At 39.0% G+C, this 19,905-nt stretch overlaps 1 protein-coding gene across 4 annotated transcripts in view; it reads right to left on the reverse strand.

Annotated features, from left to right (window-relative positions):
• Window positions 1-8,811: 8,811 nt before the first annotated feature.
• arhgef10la (Rho guanine nucleotide exchange factor (GEF) 10-like a) overlaps window positions 8,812-19,905 on the reverse strand; it is a 112,618-nt gene continuing 101,524 nt past the window's right edge. For all 4 annotated transcript variants that reach the window (XM_013272861.3, XM_005469644.4, XM_005469643.4 and 1 more), the window contains 3 exons: window positions 17,074-17,245; window positions 13,025-13,147; window positions 8,812-12,449 (listed from right to left, as the gene is read on the reverse strand). In XM_013272861.3, coding sequence (XP_013128315.1) covers window positions 11,899-12,449; window positions 13,025-13,147; window positions 17,074-17,245 — 846 coding nt within the window. In that variant the 3' untranslated portion in view covers window positions 8,812-11,898. The remainder of the gene's footprint in view (window positions 12,450-13,024; window positions 13,148-17,073; window positions 17,246-19,905) is intronic.

A 19,905-nucleotide genomic window follows, 5' to 3' on the forward strand; every position in this document is an offset into this window, starting at 1 on the left:
ATATTCTAGAACAAAAACAGTATAATTAAATGATAGCTTTTATGAAATGTAAAGAATATTTTTTTTGCAAAACATGGGTGTGTTTCTCATATGGTAGGCAAAGTGTGAAATAACGCATATGTCTAATATTCACGTGACACAGAATATCCACTGTTACTGTTAAAAGTTCCCGTTTTGATTAGATGAGGCTGTTATACAAACTGAGACGGTTGGAAAGCAGATCCAAAAAAGAAATGAGGGTAGAGAAATGTGCACATTAGTGTGTTGTGCTGAAGATGATTGCACCACACAGTGGATGGTAAACTTCATTCGTCAAGTATTTCAGGATTTTCTGAATCCACTGCTGAGAGTCCTCAACCCTGCAGACAAGCAGAGGAAGAGTAACAATAAAAGAAAATTGGTCAAAATTTAACAGGGTTTCAGTGAAGGGCTATATTCAGTCAATACGCTCAATAAATGCTTTGGCCTGTTAAAGCTGGTATAGCTGAAAGGCTTAAATCAGCTAGACCAAACAACAAATAAATGTCTCACTTACTCCAGGTTTAAACAAGTGGGTTGGGAAAATGAGCTGTCATTGAACATGTTGGTACTTGTAACTGTATGGCTGTGACTTTTGCACAGCCATACAGTTTAAAAAAAAAATGCTGCAAACATGCTAATAGCACTAAAAGAACTAATGAAATGATGCGTCGACTTTTCTCCTCTTTTTAATGAGCTGTGCTTTTGGAACACCAACTGGATCACTAATTGTGTCTAAGGATGGATGCTTCTGCAAACTTGTACCAGATGCACGATGCATCAAAGCCTGATGGGTGGCTTAAGTGAAGCGCTCATTTTTACTGTTTGAACAACATTGAATAAATGTTGAAGACACTGAGCCACCTTGGAGTATAGAAAATTTGGAGCAACATTCCTTTCTTGCTGAGATGTGTGTAAAGTGAATAGACAAAGTAAAAATTTTACACAGCTGCATTTTCAGCAAAATGTGCTTTTCAAAGCAATATGCATGGCCATATCCTGAATTACAGGAAAATCTTCAGTTTGAATGAGTTGTCTTTGTCTTGAACATAAAAAATTCTTCCTCACAAGATTTGCATCTCGTTTCACCAAAAACTTGTTTACTTGCTGTTTGTCTTCAGTCTGTTTGTCTGGCACCTCTGGCGGGGCAGGTACCATCTGATTGGCTTGTGTAAGCTTAGGGGCCATGAATCACTCCCCACACAAGTCGCTATAAGCTGGTGTGACTTACAGAAAAATAAGCAAACAAACTAAAACTAAAAGCCTCATTGTACGTGGATCCTTATCATCAGTATGTTTCAAAACACACTGATACTTTTGGAGTCATTATAAAAAAAATTACAAAATCCTCGTTAATTTTATTTGAAAGAAGTAAATTATTTTACCTAATTATTGGCTGGAGAAAGTAATTACACTACTCATTGCATCACTTTAAAGTTACTACCTTATAAGCCATGAGATGCATTGTCATTACCACTTAACAAAATCCCAAGGCTGCTGTCCCAAACACTGACACATATCCCTTTTCTAATGAGGATGAACACAAGTTCTTTCTCCTAGTGTTCAAATTTTAACACAAAGCCGACAGCAAAGCTGAAAACCAGCCCAAAGAGCACTTCAGCAACGCTAGAGCAGTCATACTAGAAACACACACAAGGAAGAAATGGGCTACAGTGCCGCGAGCCTGACTACTTGTAGCATCTCAGCTTTTGTTACCTGTTGAAAACCAAGCTTTGGTTGCTTGGATGGGTTTGGCATGCACTCACTTTTAACATCACTCCGGGTTTTTCGCTGCTAATGTTGGCATGTTGTCCGTGCAGAGTCAGTGTGTTAGCTGTAGTTGTTTATGGTTTGAGTGTGTATGCACTTTACCATCAGCTATTTGTGCCTTTGTGGGAAATATAAAGCAATAAATAATTAAAACTAATGTCCACAGCTCCACTTCTCTTCTTCCATTTTCCTCCATCAGCTGAGTGTAATGCAAGTTCAAAGGTTTGAAAAAGTCACGTTTAACTTTATACCTCTCTGCATTTAATTATTAGTTATTATTAATCTCTGGCTCTCTTCCACAGCGTGTCTTTGTCCTGTCTTCCTCCCTTAACCCCAACTAGTCATGACAAAAGGCCACTCCACCCTGACCCTGGTTCTGCTGGAGGTTGCTTCCTGTTAAAAGTGGGTTTTTACTTCCCGCTGTCTCCAAAGCCCTTGCTCATAGGAGGACCTATGATTGTTGGGGGTTTCTCTGTTTTCTTTGTATTATTGTACGGTTTTTACCTTACAATAAAATGCGCCTTGAGGCAACTGTTGTTGTGATTCAGTAGTACTATGTAAATAAAATTCAATTGAACTGAATTACTACATTACAGAAAAAGTAATTACAGTAACCCAAAATTGTTCCTTGCTATGAAAAGTCTAAATTTTGATATAAATGTAAATTGTAAACTCTAATCCAAACTTTCTGCCCTAAATATTATTGGTGTCGTAGCTAAAATAATTTTTGTTTATTGGATTTTTCATGCATGTATTTGTATTTTGTTTTGTATTTACAGATTCAAAGTTATATTTGATCTTAACTATAGCAGCCAAATGACACAGTCACTGCATTTCTCTGCCTCTTCAGTACTGTTCACAAACTTGTAGTCCCTGACCACTGGCAGTCTCACCTCCTCCTGAAACTTAGTTAGGAAATGTGCTGAGTGTGCAGCTGCACTGCCATGAAGCCCTGCTTTCTCTGCTGACACACAAAAAAAATGGAAAATTACACATTTTAAACATTATTACAGAAATACCAATATGGTTAGAACAAAATATCGAAGGAGCAGTTTATTGTATCACTTTGTTTTGGGATGCAGTTATTAATGCACTGGAACCAAATGTCTATCTTACCTGTTACTACTTCAGGACTTCTGCTTCTTAAATATTTTGGAGTTTAAAAAAAACTAAAGTTAACTAACATGCAGTGATTAAGAAGAAACTGGGAAAATGGTCCACAGCAGGGGAACACAAATCAGAAAGCTAATTAAATGAATTATTTAGATTTAATAATAATTATACACACAGAGGGAGTCAGAGTGTGAGACTACTGGGATTTTGCCTTTTTAGAGGTATTTTTTTTTTTCTTATTCTGTCACAAAGAGTCACAAGCTGTGAGTTACTCTACGATTCTCAGCCCTAAATAACAGTAGCCTAACTTTAGTTATGAACAAGGCTGATTGTGTTTTCAGACTTTATTGCCTAAAAAGCAATAAATAAATAACTTTTTTTGTTTAAATTTTGCTCATTCTGTTTTAACATATTGGACATGTTTTGGATCATTATTTTGCATTACTACTGTTTAAATACAATGTTTTTTTCTATTCTATATTTGAAAAAGAAATGAATTCTCTGTGGTCCAACCAACTGCTGTGACAGTGTTGGATTGCAGGGTCTTTCTCAGAGGAGTGAAGGGTATAAAAATAGAAACTGTCATTGCTGGTTATGTGAATGTCCACTCTATAAAACAGACAGCCTAAAAGCTGCCAAGCTTCTTGCCAAGCCAACCCTCCTCTCCTCTTTTTATCAAGAGAGGGAGTGCATTTTGAATAAATATCATACCTGCCACCACTCACATTGATTTTCTATACCTCTGGAAAACCAAGAATCTTAACTGCACCATGTAAGTGGCTGTCAAACCTGATGCCTTGTAAAAAAGTCCATTACTCTGTTACACTCCTTTCGTGCAAGACAGGAAATCATGCTTGATGAGCTTATGTCATATCTTCGTGGTTTTTTTTTAATACTTCATTCTGAACTAGGGCCATCAAAACCACAGCTGACGTGCCGTAGCTCTGTAAAAACAACCCACAGTAACTAAATCAGAGATACCACAACTACTTTATATACATAGAGAAACCCATGGCAGGACAGTTATGATTTCCTCTTGCATCCTTTAGCACTGTCTTGGGAACAGTAATATTTTATAAAACATGGCTGCCATATTTACCATAATACAATGAAAATGTGTTTTAATAGCCTCCATCTGTCATGCTGAAGACTAGAGCAGTAAAAGGTGCAGCACATCTCTTCCCCCAGGGAGAAAGTGATGCAGGACTAAGAAAAGGAGAGAGATGGAGAGGGAGATAATGAAGAAGCGTAAGAGTGAGAACAAGTCAGAAACATGTGAATGAGAGTCATAGAAAACTGAACAAAACCCCCCCCAAAAAAAAGCAGAGCTACTTGGACGGTTGGAAATATGGCTAATATTAAAAACAATGGATCAAAAATGAAAATTGCTTAGCTATCCTGTGAATCATGTGATTCAGGTGATGCAAGCGTTGCCTCGGAGGTGTCACACTGATCGACAGAGACGGCGAAGACGAGATGTTGTTGCTTTTGATACTGAAAAGAAAAAAATTCAAGTCATAGTTTTGCCCCTCCGGTGAAATGCAGGCAGGTTAGAGCCACATTCAACACATTATTTACCTCTGAAATGCTCTCTGGCTGGCTTCCAAATTCAACAGGGATGCAAAAAGGAGAAAACCTGGACCCGAATGCTAACATTCTCATTTTGTTTGAATAGTCAGAGAAATGTTGGCATAAAAGTGACTTGATACACTGTGAGACATAAAAAGAAATTTTATCTTCTCTACAGAGGTCCCACTGAGGTAGTAGCAAAGAGTTATAGCAACAGATATATGAATTGAAGGTCGCCCTTCAAAGGCCTAAACAGACTTAGAAAATAAAACACTGCAGGACAGAAGGGTGTGCAGAAACATGTAAAACTGGCAAGTTTATGCATAGCACTGTAAATAAATAGTGGGGATAGGAACGTTGGCCTGAGACATTATATAAATGCATTTGGAGAAAATTGGCCATAAAACTCTGCAAGTTGCACTTCACCTATTATGATTTTACAGACTGCCAAAAAAAAAAAAATCATAAATGCCATTGTCAAAGGGACATAAAGCAATGCAAAGCACACAGAGACACTACTTTTACAAGCAGCAATCACATTTTCATTTTTCAGTACCTTTATACAAGTAGATGGACAAAGAGAGAGATACTCTGGGAGATTATTACTATTCAATACAGGCCATGTATCATGCCATTAAACAGACCTCTCTCCTTTGGGACAAGTTAAATAATGTACAGTTATCAAAATTTTATTAGTCTTTTGCATGATTAAAAAGTTGTAAATAAAACATAAGTATAAGCAGGCAGGAGAGGATTGTAAAAGACAGGCCTACTTAAAATGAGACATTGAGGGAATTTAGTTCAGCTCTAAGTTTCTGAACTCAAAAACAATATCCACTATTGAAATATTGATTTTTTTTTCTGTTTATTTGAAGCTGACATTGCCAGAGGAGACAGTTACATCTGCCATCATGATGTGACCTAGCCTATCTCTTTGGGGCTGTGCATTAGATGTTGACAGGCATCAGCTCCGAGCGTCGATGGAGGGTGATAATAAGACCCGAGGCAGCCCTGTGCGGGCCTTATCCATGCATTCTTCGTATGCAAATCAGTAGCTACTGCCTCCTTTGTTAAGCAAGGTTTGTACAGTGTGCTCTTCTTCCTTTATCATTCGTACTGCCAAGCCTGCGGAAATGAAAAGCAATGCAAATATGCCAGGCTTTTAGGAGTCGGCAGATAAAGCAGGGAGACCTTCAAACTGCAAAGCTTCATCCGCTTCAGTTTAGCCTTGACCGAGGCATGCAAATTATACCTGAGACGTAGGGAGAGTGACGCCGCAAGCTGCACAGGCGCAAAGCTGGGGCTTGAGATAGGCAAATCTCTCCTGGAGCAGGGTTAATTGGCAGAAAATATCTATAGAAAGGTTTAGAAAAGGGGGTTTGTGAAGTCCCACCAGAAAAAGCACACTTATTTATGCCTTATACTGTTTGGGGTTTGACAGTGGAATGCTGGCACAGCATTCTGGCCTCTCATTTCGCTTCTAGGCAAGCATGTGCTCCATTGTTGACCTTGGTACAAGAAGCAATTGAGCACTGCTTTATCAGATCAGTGTTACATTCTCAGTTCTTACTGGAGTTTTATGGACTTTTCCAGGAGCTCCCTGTTGTGGTGTCATCCTTATTGTGCTGCTGGATGCATGTTTGCGTATTGGATGCTCCCACGATAACATCTTTAAGCCAAAAAGTTTGGGTAAATGAGAGCTTGCGGCAAAACTGAAAGGAGTACAAGTAAACAAAACCTAGATTGTGCGCATACCCAAGAAATGAAGAGGCATATTAATGGCAGAGAATGCATTATTTTCTGATCTAGATCTTTTATGTTTATCTAACTGAATCAGTGACTTTGGAAGCTATCACTATTTTATATAAAAAAAGAAAATTAGTTCATGTTCATTTGCATAGTGTATTTAAAAACAGGGTGATAAGCCACAAAATAAATAGCAATGCAGAAAAACAGGTTAAAATAAAAACTATAAGCTCAACAAAACAAACTAAAAAAAACTGAAAACAAGAACTTGATACAAACCGTAAAATCAATGCGTACATAAAATAAACATGATACAACACAAAAGCAAGACACTAAACCTGCACAATCAATATGGAAATATGGTCCAGCATAATTTTGCACCAGCTACAAATGTGAAAATGTGTGGATTGAGCAATAAGAGCAGTGTATTACAGCAATCAAATATTAAGAAGATTAGTGCAGTGGAAACAATCGTTTCGCCTCTCAGATTACTCATGTACTGCAAATCCCTACTCTCTTCTTCTTTTTTCTTTCAGGGTTGTGCCCTAAAATTTTGTTACAGTGTGCATTAATGCTTGCATGTAAGTATGTACGCACGAACGTGTGCTTGAATGTGCATATTCGGGATTATTTTTAGCACTTGTCTGTAATATGTGAATTTTATCCAGACTGTGCAACCTGTGTCTATGAAAAGGTAAAAAGAATCAGCAAACAAAAAAAATTATGTCATTTTTGGATAGACTGGATAGAATCTAAATTACCTATTCCCTCAGCTATCAGTGATATGATGTGTTTGTCAAATTTCCACCTGTCATCTACATTTCAGATGTCGATGTGCGGGTTCGATCTCACCTGGCGTTTAGCTCCATCCAGCGTTACACATCACAAAGGGCAATTTAGCAGAAAAGTAACATAACTGGAGCCATCCAAATCTAAAGACTATTTGTTTGTCATCAAAGATTATTAAGTGATCAGAGCAGACATTATGCTTGGAAAATTGATCCTAAATGGAGCTCAAAAAAGGTAAACATTGTGAAGCCCTAAAATGGAACCATGAGGTCCACCACAAGTGATTGGGGCAGTAAGTTGCAGAATGGACTCAGGTGTGCAAAACTATGCAGTATCACCACTCATCAAATGATCGAGTGGACTAATGATTTAAAATTTTCATTTATTGACCGTTAAAACAGGTCAATACTGATATACTGGCAACTACCACCACTCGGGCTCTAATATAGATATTTTAGTTATTTCCTCTTCAGCCTCAGCTGATGGGCACAAGGTTACAATAGGTTTATACCTCAGCTGGTTGTGATCAGTTTAGACATGTAATCTAAATCTGCTGCATACAGCTGAACCACAGTTTGACCTCTCTTTGTTTAGTCCATCATTTATGGTTTATTTAAGAGCTGACCTTTCGTGGTAATTTCCTGTAGGCTGCTGTGGAAGCTCAACTCATTGGCGCACAGCCCCATTACCCCCACCCTCTGAACCTTTATCTGACATTGTCAGCACTAAAGGGAGCCTTCATGTGGCCTGACTGCTCCATGTGAAAGTAGCAGGAAGAGGAGACTATTAATATAACTGCGGTCAAAGGACACCCGTGTACACTGACCTGAGAATTACTCATGAGGAAAAAGCATGGCTGGATTTACTACTACAAAGTATTCTATATTTGTAAAGACTTCATTGGCACATTTTAAATAAGAAGAATAAAAAAACACATTGAGAGAGAGAGAGGAAGACAGGCAGAGGCAATAGAGGGAGGAGGGGCGGAAGAGGATGGATGAGGAATGGTAGGAGTTCCCCAGTGTGTTTTTGAGTGAGCCGGTAACAATCCTGCCCGTCTCCCTGAAGTGCAGTGTGCCATGCAACGACATAAGCCGCTGGCACTTTACCTACGATGAAGGTGAAGAGGCATAAAGGATGTGACAAAACAAGTCTCAATGGCGATAATTTAAGTTAGAAGTTCTACTCAAAGACTGCACTTATAGAAACTACATCTCTGTAAAGTGCCTATGATTGACAAAAGCTGTCAATCTAAGGAAATATAGGCTTGGAACATTTTGTCCCCTACTGACTGTTAAAGGATATAATCAATGCTTTTCTTCTTCTTCTTCTTCTTCTTTTAAATTAAATCCACTTGTAAAGTTGATGCCGTCTTCAGTTTTAAGCCAACAATGCTCTTGGGAAATAACAAGAAAAAAGTCCTGGACTAAGTAGTCTGTGATGTGATGTCTTGGGGGTAGTGGGAAACCACTGAGCACAAAATTAAGGAAAAAATTACATCAGATTTTGTTTTCCTCAGTCTCAGTAGTCCCCAAAAAGTTCTGTTTTTGTTGTTGTTTCTTTTCTTTTTTTTAAAGCCCGGCTTCCAACAGATTAAGCCTGTTATAATCTAAATAACCAAACACAAAATAAAGTGAGGCAATTACCCAAATGATGATATCAAACAAATAGAGGATATTCTGCTGCTAAATCTCAGAGAAGTAGCAACATTTTAATGACAAAGAAATATAGTAAACTTTTGACAGCATCCACTGCCCCGTTATTATTAATCAGTCATGTAAATAAATAAAAATCAAGCTTGAACTCTTCATCTTCAATGAAATGCTTTAATTTAGTATATGCACATTAGACAATATTTAGACATGTAACATTGAAGTATTGCAGCAAAAGGAAACAGGCATTTTTTTCCTATATGCTTGTGGCCACTCAAGTGCAATATTATTACTTGAAGTATAATTCTTCTTCATCGCTTTTCTAACCTTATTGACGTTACATTTCTATCAGCTATGATAATATTCCACTCGCCAAAGTAATGAGTCACTGAGATCTGGGAACTATGTGACAATGAAGCCTGTAAATAAGCCAACAAACCTAAGAGGAGGAACTTAGGGTGAATGCATCTTTTATGACAGTAATAATGCTTCACTGCACAGGAAAATTATGCGTACAACGACATCAAATACAGTAGGCGATGGGTGTTTACAACAGAGACTTCTTGCTTTCAGTACTGTCACAATGTTGTCAAATCTCAGCATCTTTGTGAGTAAATGTTATCATAGCTCAAAGAAATAATTGTCAAATCTACTTATATAGATCACCACAGGAAGAAAACAATGTGTAAACTGCCTCTTATTTCAAAACATCAGTAGAGTTGCAGTCCTTTATATAAAATGAAACAGGTTTAGTACAGTAGAACTTCTAATTAGTAATACATTATGTTCATTCTTGAGTATTAACATTCAGTGCATGGATAATACCTGCAGGCCAATACTGTAAGCAAATGAAATGCCAAGGTTGATATGTGATATGAAACTTTTATTGCAGAAATTACATTTATGCTCTGTTTAAATAAGTTAAGTGCCATAGTAGCCAAATGCAATACTCCTGGTTTGATTCCAGCCATGTTTGCTGTCTATTCCCCCTCCAGTCGAGGCAAAAAATAACCCTAAAAACGGCTGAATGAACAATCCCTACAGTTACTGTGAGTTATGTGCCTTCAGCCGCATTGAATTTCACATGAATTAAAATATACATTTCTGATGTGACATTTAGATTTACATTTAGATGACAGCATCCAAGGACAGTTTACATCATTTTATTTTATTTTATCTTTTTCCTGAATGATTCTGGCTGACAGCGGGATGTTTAAAACGTTTTTTGAATCTCACTTGTGAGGAGCAGAAGAAAAGAGAGAATAAACCTCGATGTGCCTCAGGGAAATACAAAACATGAACTTCATGCTTCTGCGATAAAGGGATAAGATGAGAATCCACGTGTGGTGGAAAAGCTAAGTAGAATAGAGGTGGAGAAAAATGATATACCATAACCTTAACCATCGCCAGGCTTATTGAAAATCAACAAAACTCAGTTCGTAGTTGGATACTTGTGTGGCCTCCACCCTACTGTGCCTGCACACCATGAGAAATGTGCATTGTAAAATACGTACCTTTTGATTTAGGTTCCTCTATGATCGAAAGCCTGTGTTTACAAGTCTGCCAACGCGTGTTCAACTTTAAGACGTCTTGAAGGAAAACCTTTCAAATACTTCACACAGTACCACTGAACACTTCTCATACTGTTGGGTGCTCACAAGTTTAAAAATATGGATGGACTCTAAGGACACTGCATTACATATACTTTATCCCTTTGTATTTTTTTTAATTATTTTTAAAAAAAAAAAGAGTTTTATATATTTTTTTGGTTAAACAGATTCTGTAAATCAACTAATCTCAAGACATGACAACCACAGAAACATTGTGAGGTTTCTATACATAAGGAATGACAGGCTGTTTAAGGACATCTTCATATCCTGATTATAAAATATTATGGACAAAATGTTTGACTAAAATTCCAAATATTTACAAAACATTAGCAAAACAGAAGGAAAACAAGAAAAATTCTCCATGACTTAAAGTCCTGGGTGATATCACTGGTAATATACATCATCACGACCATCTGTTAATTGTATTGTAGCTGTATTAGAACATATTTAGTCAGAATCTTCTTCTGTTACCGAAATTAATGGTCCTGTAAACATGAGCATTTGTATTTGTACACAGCTGACAGCAGTTTAGATGGCTGCAGCGCTTTCATTTCATCATTCGTTTGAGTCTAACTTTGAATATTTGAATGGGGCTTCCAACTGATGTGAGCCGAGTATTCACAAACCAGGGTGCACATTTGTTTAATTATGCTGATAGATGCCAGTGACTAATGAAACACATATCTGGCATTTATAATATTGCGGGAAGATAATACGCTGCTCTGGCACTGAAAAGTTTCATTTGATCAAATAAAACTGTAATAATTAGATCATTTTGCAGTGTGATTATAGATTCTGTAATGTAGATTATCACCATCTGTGACTCTCATCAAGTAGTTTTCCAAATCATGTTTTTTCTCTCTCTCGCTATCCTTTTTTTTTTAAAACACCGTACTAAGATGACTCTCCTTAATATAGGCAAAGTAAGCTTTAAGAACCAAGAGTAATTTTTGCAACACCTGCAAAAAAATAAGAAAAATGACATTCTTTTTTTTCCCAGAGCACCGATTCAGCTTTGAGACACAATGCAAGGTATCGCACATTCACATTGTATGGGATGAGAAAAAAGCTGGCAAAGCTTATAAAGTGATGCTAATGTGCTTTGTGATGCGATGGTAGTCCCCAGCTTTCAGCTCTAAACAGATGGGATCTCTCCCACAGGATCAGATAAAAGACGTCCATTTCTAACTCTGCAGAGCATGGCAGATTCCACAAAGGCTGCCTCTCAAAGGCGTCGTGTCCATGGGTGCTCACACAGAAATCCTTTGCACTGAGTAGATGTGGCACAGCACATGTAGCAATGATGAGGTTAAATTGTGGCGTATCAGTCTTAACTAAGGCAGGGAGCTGCTCAAAACAATCCCACAACACACACCTAATCTGTAGTGGCCTGTGCCTCTGCTGGAACGATCATGATGCGCCATCCTAAACATTCAAAGGATCCTATGGGCTGACTTATAAGCAGCATTAACTCATTAGCGTGCTTATTTCACAGGTTCGAACATAACATGTCATGCTCTGGGACAGAGGCACCGCCTTCCCATCATATACTCAAATGTACAGAATTTATGGAGTAGGTGATTCAAGCCTAAGCTATGGAGAATTCTATGAATACACATAAGTTTGCCACATCACACTGTCAGTGGGAGCTGCCATACCATAAGAATATTCTCTAAACCCTCCCCACTTGTCCTAGTACCTGCTGCTGCTCCCTCCTTCAGTCTGCGAAAACCTTTTCCTCCAGAGATAACTGCAGCAGAAATCACCCTGTCCCTGCGGCCCCCATCCCTTTCACAAGTGCGTCCCCGGACCCACATTTCTGGGTCATCGCTGAGCTCGTAGATAGATCCGTCTTCCACACTGTGCTCTAAAGACTCCAGCGAGGAGTCCGACGCCTCGTCGCCCAGCGCCGTTAACGGCCGTCCGGGCAGTCCCGACGTGGAGCGCAGCTTATACTGCAGCAGAACGCCACGCCCTTTGCCTCTCCCCTCTCCCTGGTAGGAGCTGGATGGTTGCAGGGATTCCTGAGAGGAGTTGTCACTGCGATCCTCACCTCCACATGCAGAGTCTGGGCTATCCCCAACAGAATCCCTCTTTAGAAGTTCAGGAGACAGAGAGCTTGCGGTGGCCGCCAAAAAGTCCACAGGCCCACAGTGGGCATTTAGTGAGATCATTCCCTTTCCTGAAGAAGGCAGAAGACAAAATATTCAAATGGCATTCTGCTATAAACAGGGCCGGGGGGTCAAGACGTCATCAATTAAATGTGAGAATAATGCAAGTTCCAATTTCAAATGTATGAACTTTAAATGATTTGAACCCAGCCTTGGATCATATGTCATCTGCTGTTTACTGTGTCTATTTATCATAATCCTACCAATATAACAGCAATAACGGCAGCTATAGTTTGTGGCATATTTACATATTATTTAATAAACTAGCCTCGAATAAGATGGCCGTGAAGTAAGAGTACTGCAAGTGGGAAACTAATGACCTCATTCCCTTGGCATTATAAACAAAACACAGCCAAGCAGTTTTTAAATTATCCTTCGAAAACATATATACACAGAATGATTTGTGTCTTGTCAGCTAGTTATATTTGCACTGATTCCCACGGTAACAAGAAGAATGTGAAGTGCGACCTCAATAATGGGCAGTGCAGAGTAATTTTCTTTCGAAAAAAAGAACAACTCTTCCATTTTCTTTTGACCTCTTAAGAGGCTGTTCAATCAGAGTCAGACACCCCCTTCTGATCCATACCTGTTATTTTGGGGATGCCCTCCAGTTTGGAAACTGGAAGAGTGATAATTAAGCCTTGAGCTGTGCCCACCCATAACAGCCCCTGGCAAATTAGAAGACTTGTGACTCGCATGCTCTTCTGACCTGCAATATAGAAAACATTGACAGAAAATTGAGTTTTCTTCACCACGTATTGTTATAGAATAACATAGTTCAAAACTCCAGCATGTTATTGGAGATTGTGGAATAAAAATAGACTCCCTGCTGATAAAAAGATACAACCAGACTGGATGGTCTATCTTTTAGAGAATGAATTATGGGCTTTCATTTATTTTAATAATACCAGAACAGTTCAGTCTTAGTATGTCCAAATAAATAAATAAATAGAAATACTTTCATTGTTGATTCCCGGTGTTAGCTTTAGGTAAGGTTTAAGCTCTGTGATCAGTCTGTATTTGCCAAGCTTAACACATGCACAGCACAGCCACCTAGGGCTCTGGGTTACATAAGATTATGAAAAGTTGGATCCATGTTCTTGTTACTGACCCAGTTGAAAGAAAACTCATAGAAGCACAACAGAAGAAACGAGACTGTGAACTCAATATTAAACATTTTTGTCTGCGAACTGAGTGCTTCAGAAATGTGGAGCTACAACGTTTTCACCTGCTTCACAGTCACTGCACCTTCTATACTAAAACAAACCCAACTTTAAAACGAACATGGGTCTGATTTTTAAAAAGTACTGATGGTGTGCAGCAGGCCAAATCTAACTGGTAATAAGTAAAATCCAGCTAAGCTCCTTTAATGTTATTCTTTTGGATTCCTTTTTATCTTGTACGGAGCCATGAAAGTCACTTTGGCATTGAAAACAAAACCTGAATGAAAAATGAAAACAACAGCATTAAAACATCTGAAAATATGAGCGTGTATACTACATGCTGTAGGCCACAAGTTTGTGTATTATCTGCTGTGCAGGTATGTGTCAGGTGTGTCTCCCCAAAACAGTGCTGCACAAAACTGATACTGTGATATGAAGGCTATTAAACGAGCTCATTTCAGTTCATATCGGGTTGGTGTTTTTTACTCTGTGACAGTTTTGTTGAGACACAGTCACCTCCTGTTTTATTTTATTTTGGGAAGAGCAATATGTTGTCTTATTCGTAGCTTGAACCTCTGCTGTTTTTTTACTGGCCATTCTTATTAAAAATATCATTTTCAGCTGCTTCATAATTATACTAGCTGATTTATTTTTAAAATTGTGGGCTGTAATTTTCATATTATTATTCAAAATATATTTATTTTGCAATTTCTGGGAAGATTTAGAGTGCAAGCGAAGCAGAAGGCATGGAAGAAATGTTTTGCTGACTGTAGTGGAGGGAGTTCCAACTCTCCTGATAACACACATGCACGCACACACTGATCTATAAAAAGTTATGATTTTTGTGTCTTTTTATTTATCTTAACCAGGGCCATCGCTGTGCAAGTGGACGAGCAGAATTAGCTTTAATTCTTTACCTGCTTATTTATTCTCGTCTGTAGTTAATAACACCAGATGTGATGCACTGCAGCAAGTTGTTATTCATTCTGGTACAGTTCTGCCATATTTTCTTTTCCATTAGAGTGTGTTAATAATCCTTTGGATAAAGTTAACTTTGAAATTCTGTTATAGAGCATGATGCAATATTCAACATATATTTTGTGCTGTTAGGTTTCCCACTGCAGAGCTGTTTGTAGCACTGCATTAGTGCCTTGGAAAGGATAATTGCACCCTCTTATTGTACATGCACATTCTTTGTTTCCAGTTAACAAAGGACTAAAAAAGCATTGTTGCTGTGGATTTATTTTTGCATTCCTTATGTGGTCCCTCAGCTTTTGGCTCCCACTGTGGCCTAGTTATCTATAGAACCATTTACCATAATATCCATGGCAATGATAATTGAATTACACCAACAGTCATTTGAATACAACCAAGAGAATGCTCATTTACATGTGTAGCTGTATTTACACGTGGTTGTGTGTCATGCTCAGATTATGACGATTTGCATGAGTGGCTCAACGCTCTTATTAATTAATTAATTTCACTGTGCAGAGATGAATCCTGCCAAGTAAGAAGTTGATGCAGTGTGTACAAGAGGAAGCGCAGTGAGCAAACAGAGCGCAGAGGCCTTTGGATGGAGACCTTAGAGGGTCACAGCAGTTAGTTAGACGTCTGGGGGAAATGGCTTTTATCTCAAAACTGTTTATTTGAGCTGTTTGTCTGTTTGTGCTTTGGTTAGAGGGCTTAAGTGAGAGAATGATGCTCATGAACACCCACTCACGGGCTACCATGAAATCTCAAGTTAAGTCGGAAGATGTGGGCACCAGGCATTGTCTTTAGAACAGTGATACAGAGGGATAATGGCAAAGATTAAGGAGGTATAGCTTAACCTCGAGCAATATTGCACCTCCAATTTTTACAGCAATGTACACACTCCGAAATGTAGTGGGTTTATCGTGGGAGCTTAAAAAGAAGATGTCTCCAAAAGATAAATGTTTCCCTACGATATGTCACTGAGGAGTTTATTTTGGGATATTTTTTTTTTCACCCTAAGGATAGAACTATTAAAGGCATTAGTAGAGAAGAGATCAGCAGTTTTCGCTGCCTCAGAAACTTCTCTGTTGTTTACTGCAACTGGAATTCCCTGTTGAGTATAAATCACATTAAGGGGAGAGGATTAGGGGGTATATCATTACTGCATGTCCTAGCATAAGTCAAGGAGAAACCTAAGGGAGCAGAGACCCAGTGATGGAAAGCAACTATCAGTAATTCATGTGCAGTATCTTTGGTTGTAGAGTGTCGAGGGATCCGCTTTTCTCTTGTGAGCTCAACAAATCACAACTTAAGTCAAAGATCCTCTTCCTTTTGTGGACCCAGAAGACATGAGCTGCGCAACTCTTTTTCTTTTCACCCTGTAACTTCCCCCAGGGCCAAGCCTTGAGGTGGTGACCCTCCCACAAATCTACTGCATATTTCAAGGGGGAGCACCAGCGCTGGGTGAAAATGACCTCTGGGTCACAGTTTTCTCCAGATACTATGGCCATAGGAGCCTGTTCTCCTTAAAGTCTCCTCGTGAGCGAAAAAAAAAAAAAGGAACTTTGATCTAAAGGAGAAAAGTTCTGTGCTTGAAACATATGCCTGTTGGTATTCTTTCTTTACACAACTCACAAGAGAAAAGCTTTTTATTCCTGATAAGATGGAGTGCTTCCACGGCTTTGAGTAATGCTCTAAATACATCAATCACACTCTGGTGTGACTCAATAAAAGGACCAAATTTTCTGAATCCAGATGCATTTATACCTCTCCCTTAAGCTTAAAGCGATCTTCAAATATTGTGAATTCATGTTACAAATAGGCTAATAGGTGCACAAGACGCCACCTGAAGATGTTTGAGCGAAGTTGACATTGAGTCAAACTATCATTATCACATTAGACACTTTTAGGTACGCTCTAATTTGTTTACCATAGTTCTTGCTTAAAAAAGGGAAAAACACCCAGAGTTGCAGATAAATATTTCATCCATCATGAAGGAAGGTGCACAGGAAGTAATGGGTTCTCTGTGGCATCCTAAACACACTGCAGTGAGAAGTAAAACGGGGGTGAGAGGATTTTAAAGCAGAGTGGAAAAGATGAAAAAGGGAGCGTAAGGGAAAAAGTGGGACAAAAAGAAAGTAAAATATTAACTCAAAAAGAGGATAGAGGGGAGGTGCATGTAGAGAAGAAGAGGTAAAATGGCATGATATTAAACAAGCATGGATTTGAAGAAAGGCAAGAATATTTTCAAAGTAATCCTCTGTATAAAATCTTTAAGGTTGCCATTTTACTACTGCTTAGTGACATTAATCTTTTTTTATTAATCCCTGTCATTCACTGAGAGACTCTATTATGGCTTTCCAGAGGCCCGAGATGGATACTTATCAGGTCAGTCTTGTGAGTGCAAGACCCAAAGGAGAAGAATATTTCTCTGCATTCTGGAGGAAAGCATCACGTCGTGCAATAAAGGCAAAAACCAAAAAATTAAATAGGTGTGTACCAGTGGTCTGGAACGTTGAGCGTGTTGAGATGTTGATTTCCTGCAGAAGTTCCAACGTTTCAGTGTGAAAGAGACGAATGGAGGAACCTTCTGAGAACGCCATCCACACCCCTCCACCAGCACACGCCATGTGTGCAACACTGACCCGTGGGTCTGGATGAACTTCAAACTTCTGTAAAACAAACAGTTATTTCTGTTATAACAACATGTGAAGAAAATGCAATCACCCATTTCATCAATAAATAATATACAAAACATTTAGAAAACTGAAAGGTTAGCTCTCTCCGGATTCTCGTTCTGGTCTTTCAAACACACATGACTTTTTCTCCACATAATGCGTGGACATCCAATATTGAGGCCTCGGTACTATATTTGCAAGATTTTCAGCATCAACTATAAAAATCCAGCTAAAATACAAAGCGAAACAGAGAAAAAATGACAAAATTTTCAGTTAGCGTTCCAATTACTTTGGCTTCAATTCAAATTTCAAAGAGTGTAGTGTTCATTTTTTCCAAAAACATCCAAGACGACTGTCGTGGTTGTATTACAACTCGATGAGGTCGAAGTAGAAGTCCCCTGAATAATACATTTAGTGTTGCTCTACAAATAAAGTCTAACTGTCCCTCCTAATTTTGTAATTTAAAGAGTCACTGACACACGGGGCATGTTTTTGCATCATTCCCTTGGCTTCTATCATTTTAAGAGCACAATGGAAAAAGAGTTTTGGGCACAGTCTTAATGAGTAGCTTGAAATAAATGCAATGAGCCTTATCATGGCAACACATACAGCCCCTGCGGTCTAAGGCGTGACAAGGGCTGGTTTGGGCATCATCTTGAAACTCATATCACTGTCAATGCACAAGTTGCATGAAGCTGGGCAATTAGTCAGTGAGAGTGACTCAGTATGGATGAGAATGCACCACCCACCCCAACCCAAGTGCACCGGCAGACAGGGATTACCACCTGTTTGTGTGCCCTTGCCAGTGGGTCCTCCTTTGTTTGAAATTAGGGAAAAGGAGAGAAGCCTTTGATGTGTTTTCCCTTTTAATTGACTCCTCAGCAGTGGGTGCCTGTTCCACTAGGGAAACAATATGCAGTGCATCTCTACGTTTTTCAAGTGCAGCCATCGAAAAATTAGATATCCATAATAACAAGGAAAATTTCACCTCCAATAAGCCATTGCAATTCAAATATGTTGACACGTTTGGAGAGAAAAATTCTGTTGCACTGCATGTGACGTATAAGTAATGGATTACTCAATATCGAGCAAGGTGGCTCTAAAACGGACTTCCAGCTCATCAATGGGTAACATACTGTGGCGGTTAGACGCCATCTTTCCTGCCATATGTGTGAAACCACCTGGATGGGATCCTGGAAAAACGAAACCAACACATCAGGCAAATCTGACAGGGCTACAAGGATTCTCAAAAAGTGCCTAAGAATATTTAAAATATTGATTTAATGTGTGTAATAAAATTTACAAAAGCATCGATTCACATTTCAGCCCGCACTGCAAAATCCATTACATATTTCATCACTCGTATACTGTAGATAAAACACAGTGAATGCCCATTGTTTTGTGTCAAATACGAGGTAAGTAAAAGCCACAACTGTTGCCCCCAACCAACAACGTGGTATTAGTCTCCTGAATCCAACGCTGCTTACAGAGATGAGGTAGTCAGTGAAGCTTGACAGTAGTAATGTGCCCTTTCCACTCAGCTCGGCAGTGTCACACTAACAGCAACATCTCTCCTATATTCCTCCCACCAGCAGTGGGAAATAACAGCAGAGCTAAAGCCACAAACACTACAGCTGGTCTGAACAGCTCATTAGTCCTTCATTACACAGGGTGACAAGGTGTCTTTGTCCTTTTCTGAGTGCAAAGTCCACATCTTCACTCTAAGGGCGAAGGAGCTGAGTGAACGTGTGAGTGATAGGCGAAAGCAGGAAGAGTAAGAAATAGTAATGGGAAGAGGAAAGAACAAGGCCTGCCAGTCAGTATTGATCAAAGCCTGTATGCCCACGTATGTCCTACTTTGTTAAGGTCTGGTTATATGGGAGTGACTCAAACCTCCGCAGACTGTTGGAGTTTGTGGAGCACTGTAATGATACTGAGACTGGATCTTGAGTGCCTGAAATAACGAAGCCAAGCTTGGCAGTTTTCGAGCAAAATGAAATTTGTGTATGAATCAAAACAAACAAACCGAGCTCTGTTTTACTATCATATTCAGATCCCCTACTGCGTGACAATCTACTAAATAAAAAATCCCTTGATTGGTTGAAATTTTCTTCATTTTCTAATCAATGAAAGTGTTTCAGAGTCCCGTCGTATTCAGCAGTTCCTGCTGCTACCAAACCCTTTCCTCTGGCGTGATGTGAATGTAAACAGGGTTATAATTTTAGTAATTTTATTGTTTTTGTTTGAGTGAAACAGTTTAATAACAAATAAAAACGCTGTTCCCTCCACCCCGACACACACCTCTGTCTGTGTGTGTGCGTTTGGTGTAAATAGGGTTGGCCGGTGTGAACACGCCTCACAGCGTGACTGTAGCAATTGTACGTGAAGAGACACAGTGGGTGTGGGGGTGGGGGAAAGAGTTGGTGGCAATCCTTTTTAGGTCAAGAGGGGGCATTTTTTGTTGGAGTGCCAGCTGAATGACATCTAGGTCGAGCTCTGTTAGTCTTAGACTGAATACAAGAAAACAAACAGCTGAGAATAACACAAAAGCACAATTTTTAAAGCTATATTTTCATGGCCAGTAGGAGCGACTGCAAGGTCGACTGCATTAGAAAATGCTCCAATTTCGGACTTAAAATAATACATCAATACAT

The sequence above is a fragment of the Oreochromis niloticus genome, linkage group LG5 (assembly GCF_001858045.2).
Source record: "Oreochromis niloticus isolate F11D_XX linkage group LG5, O_niloticus_UMD_NMBU, whole genome shotgun sequence".
Classification (NCBI taxonomy): domain Eukaryota; kingdom Metazoa; phylum Chordata; class Actinopteri; order Cichliformes; family Cichlidae; genus Oreochromis; species Oreochromis niloticus.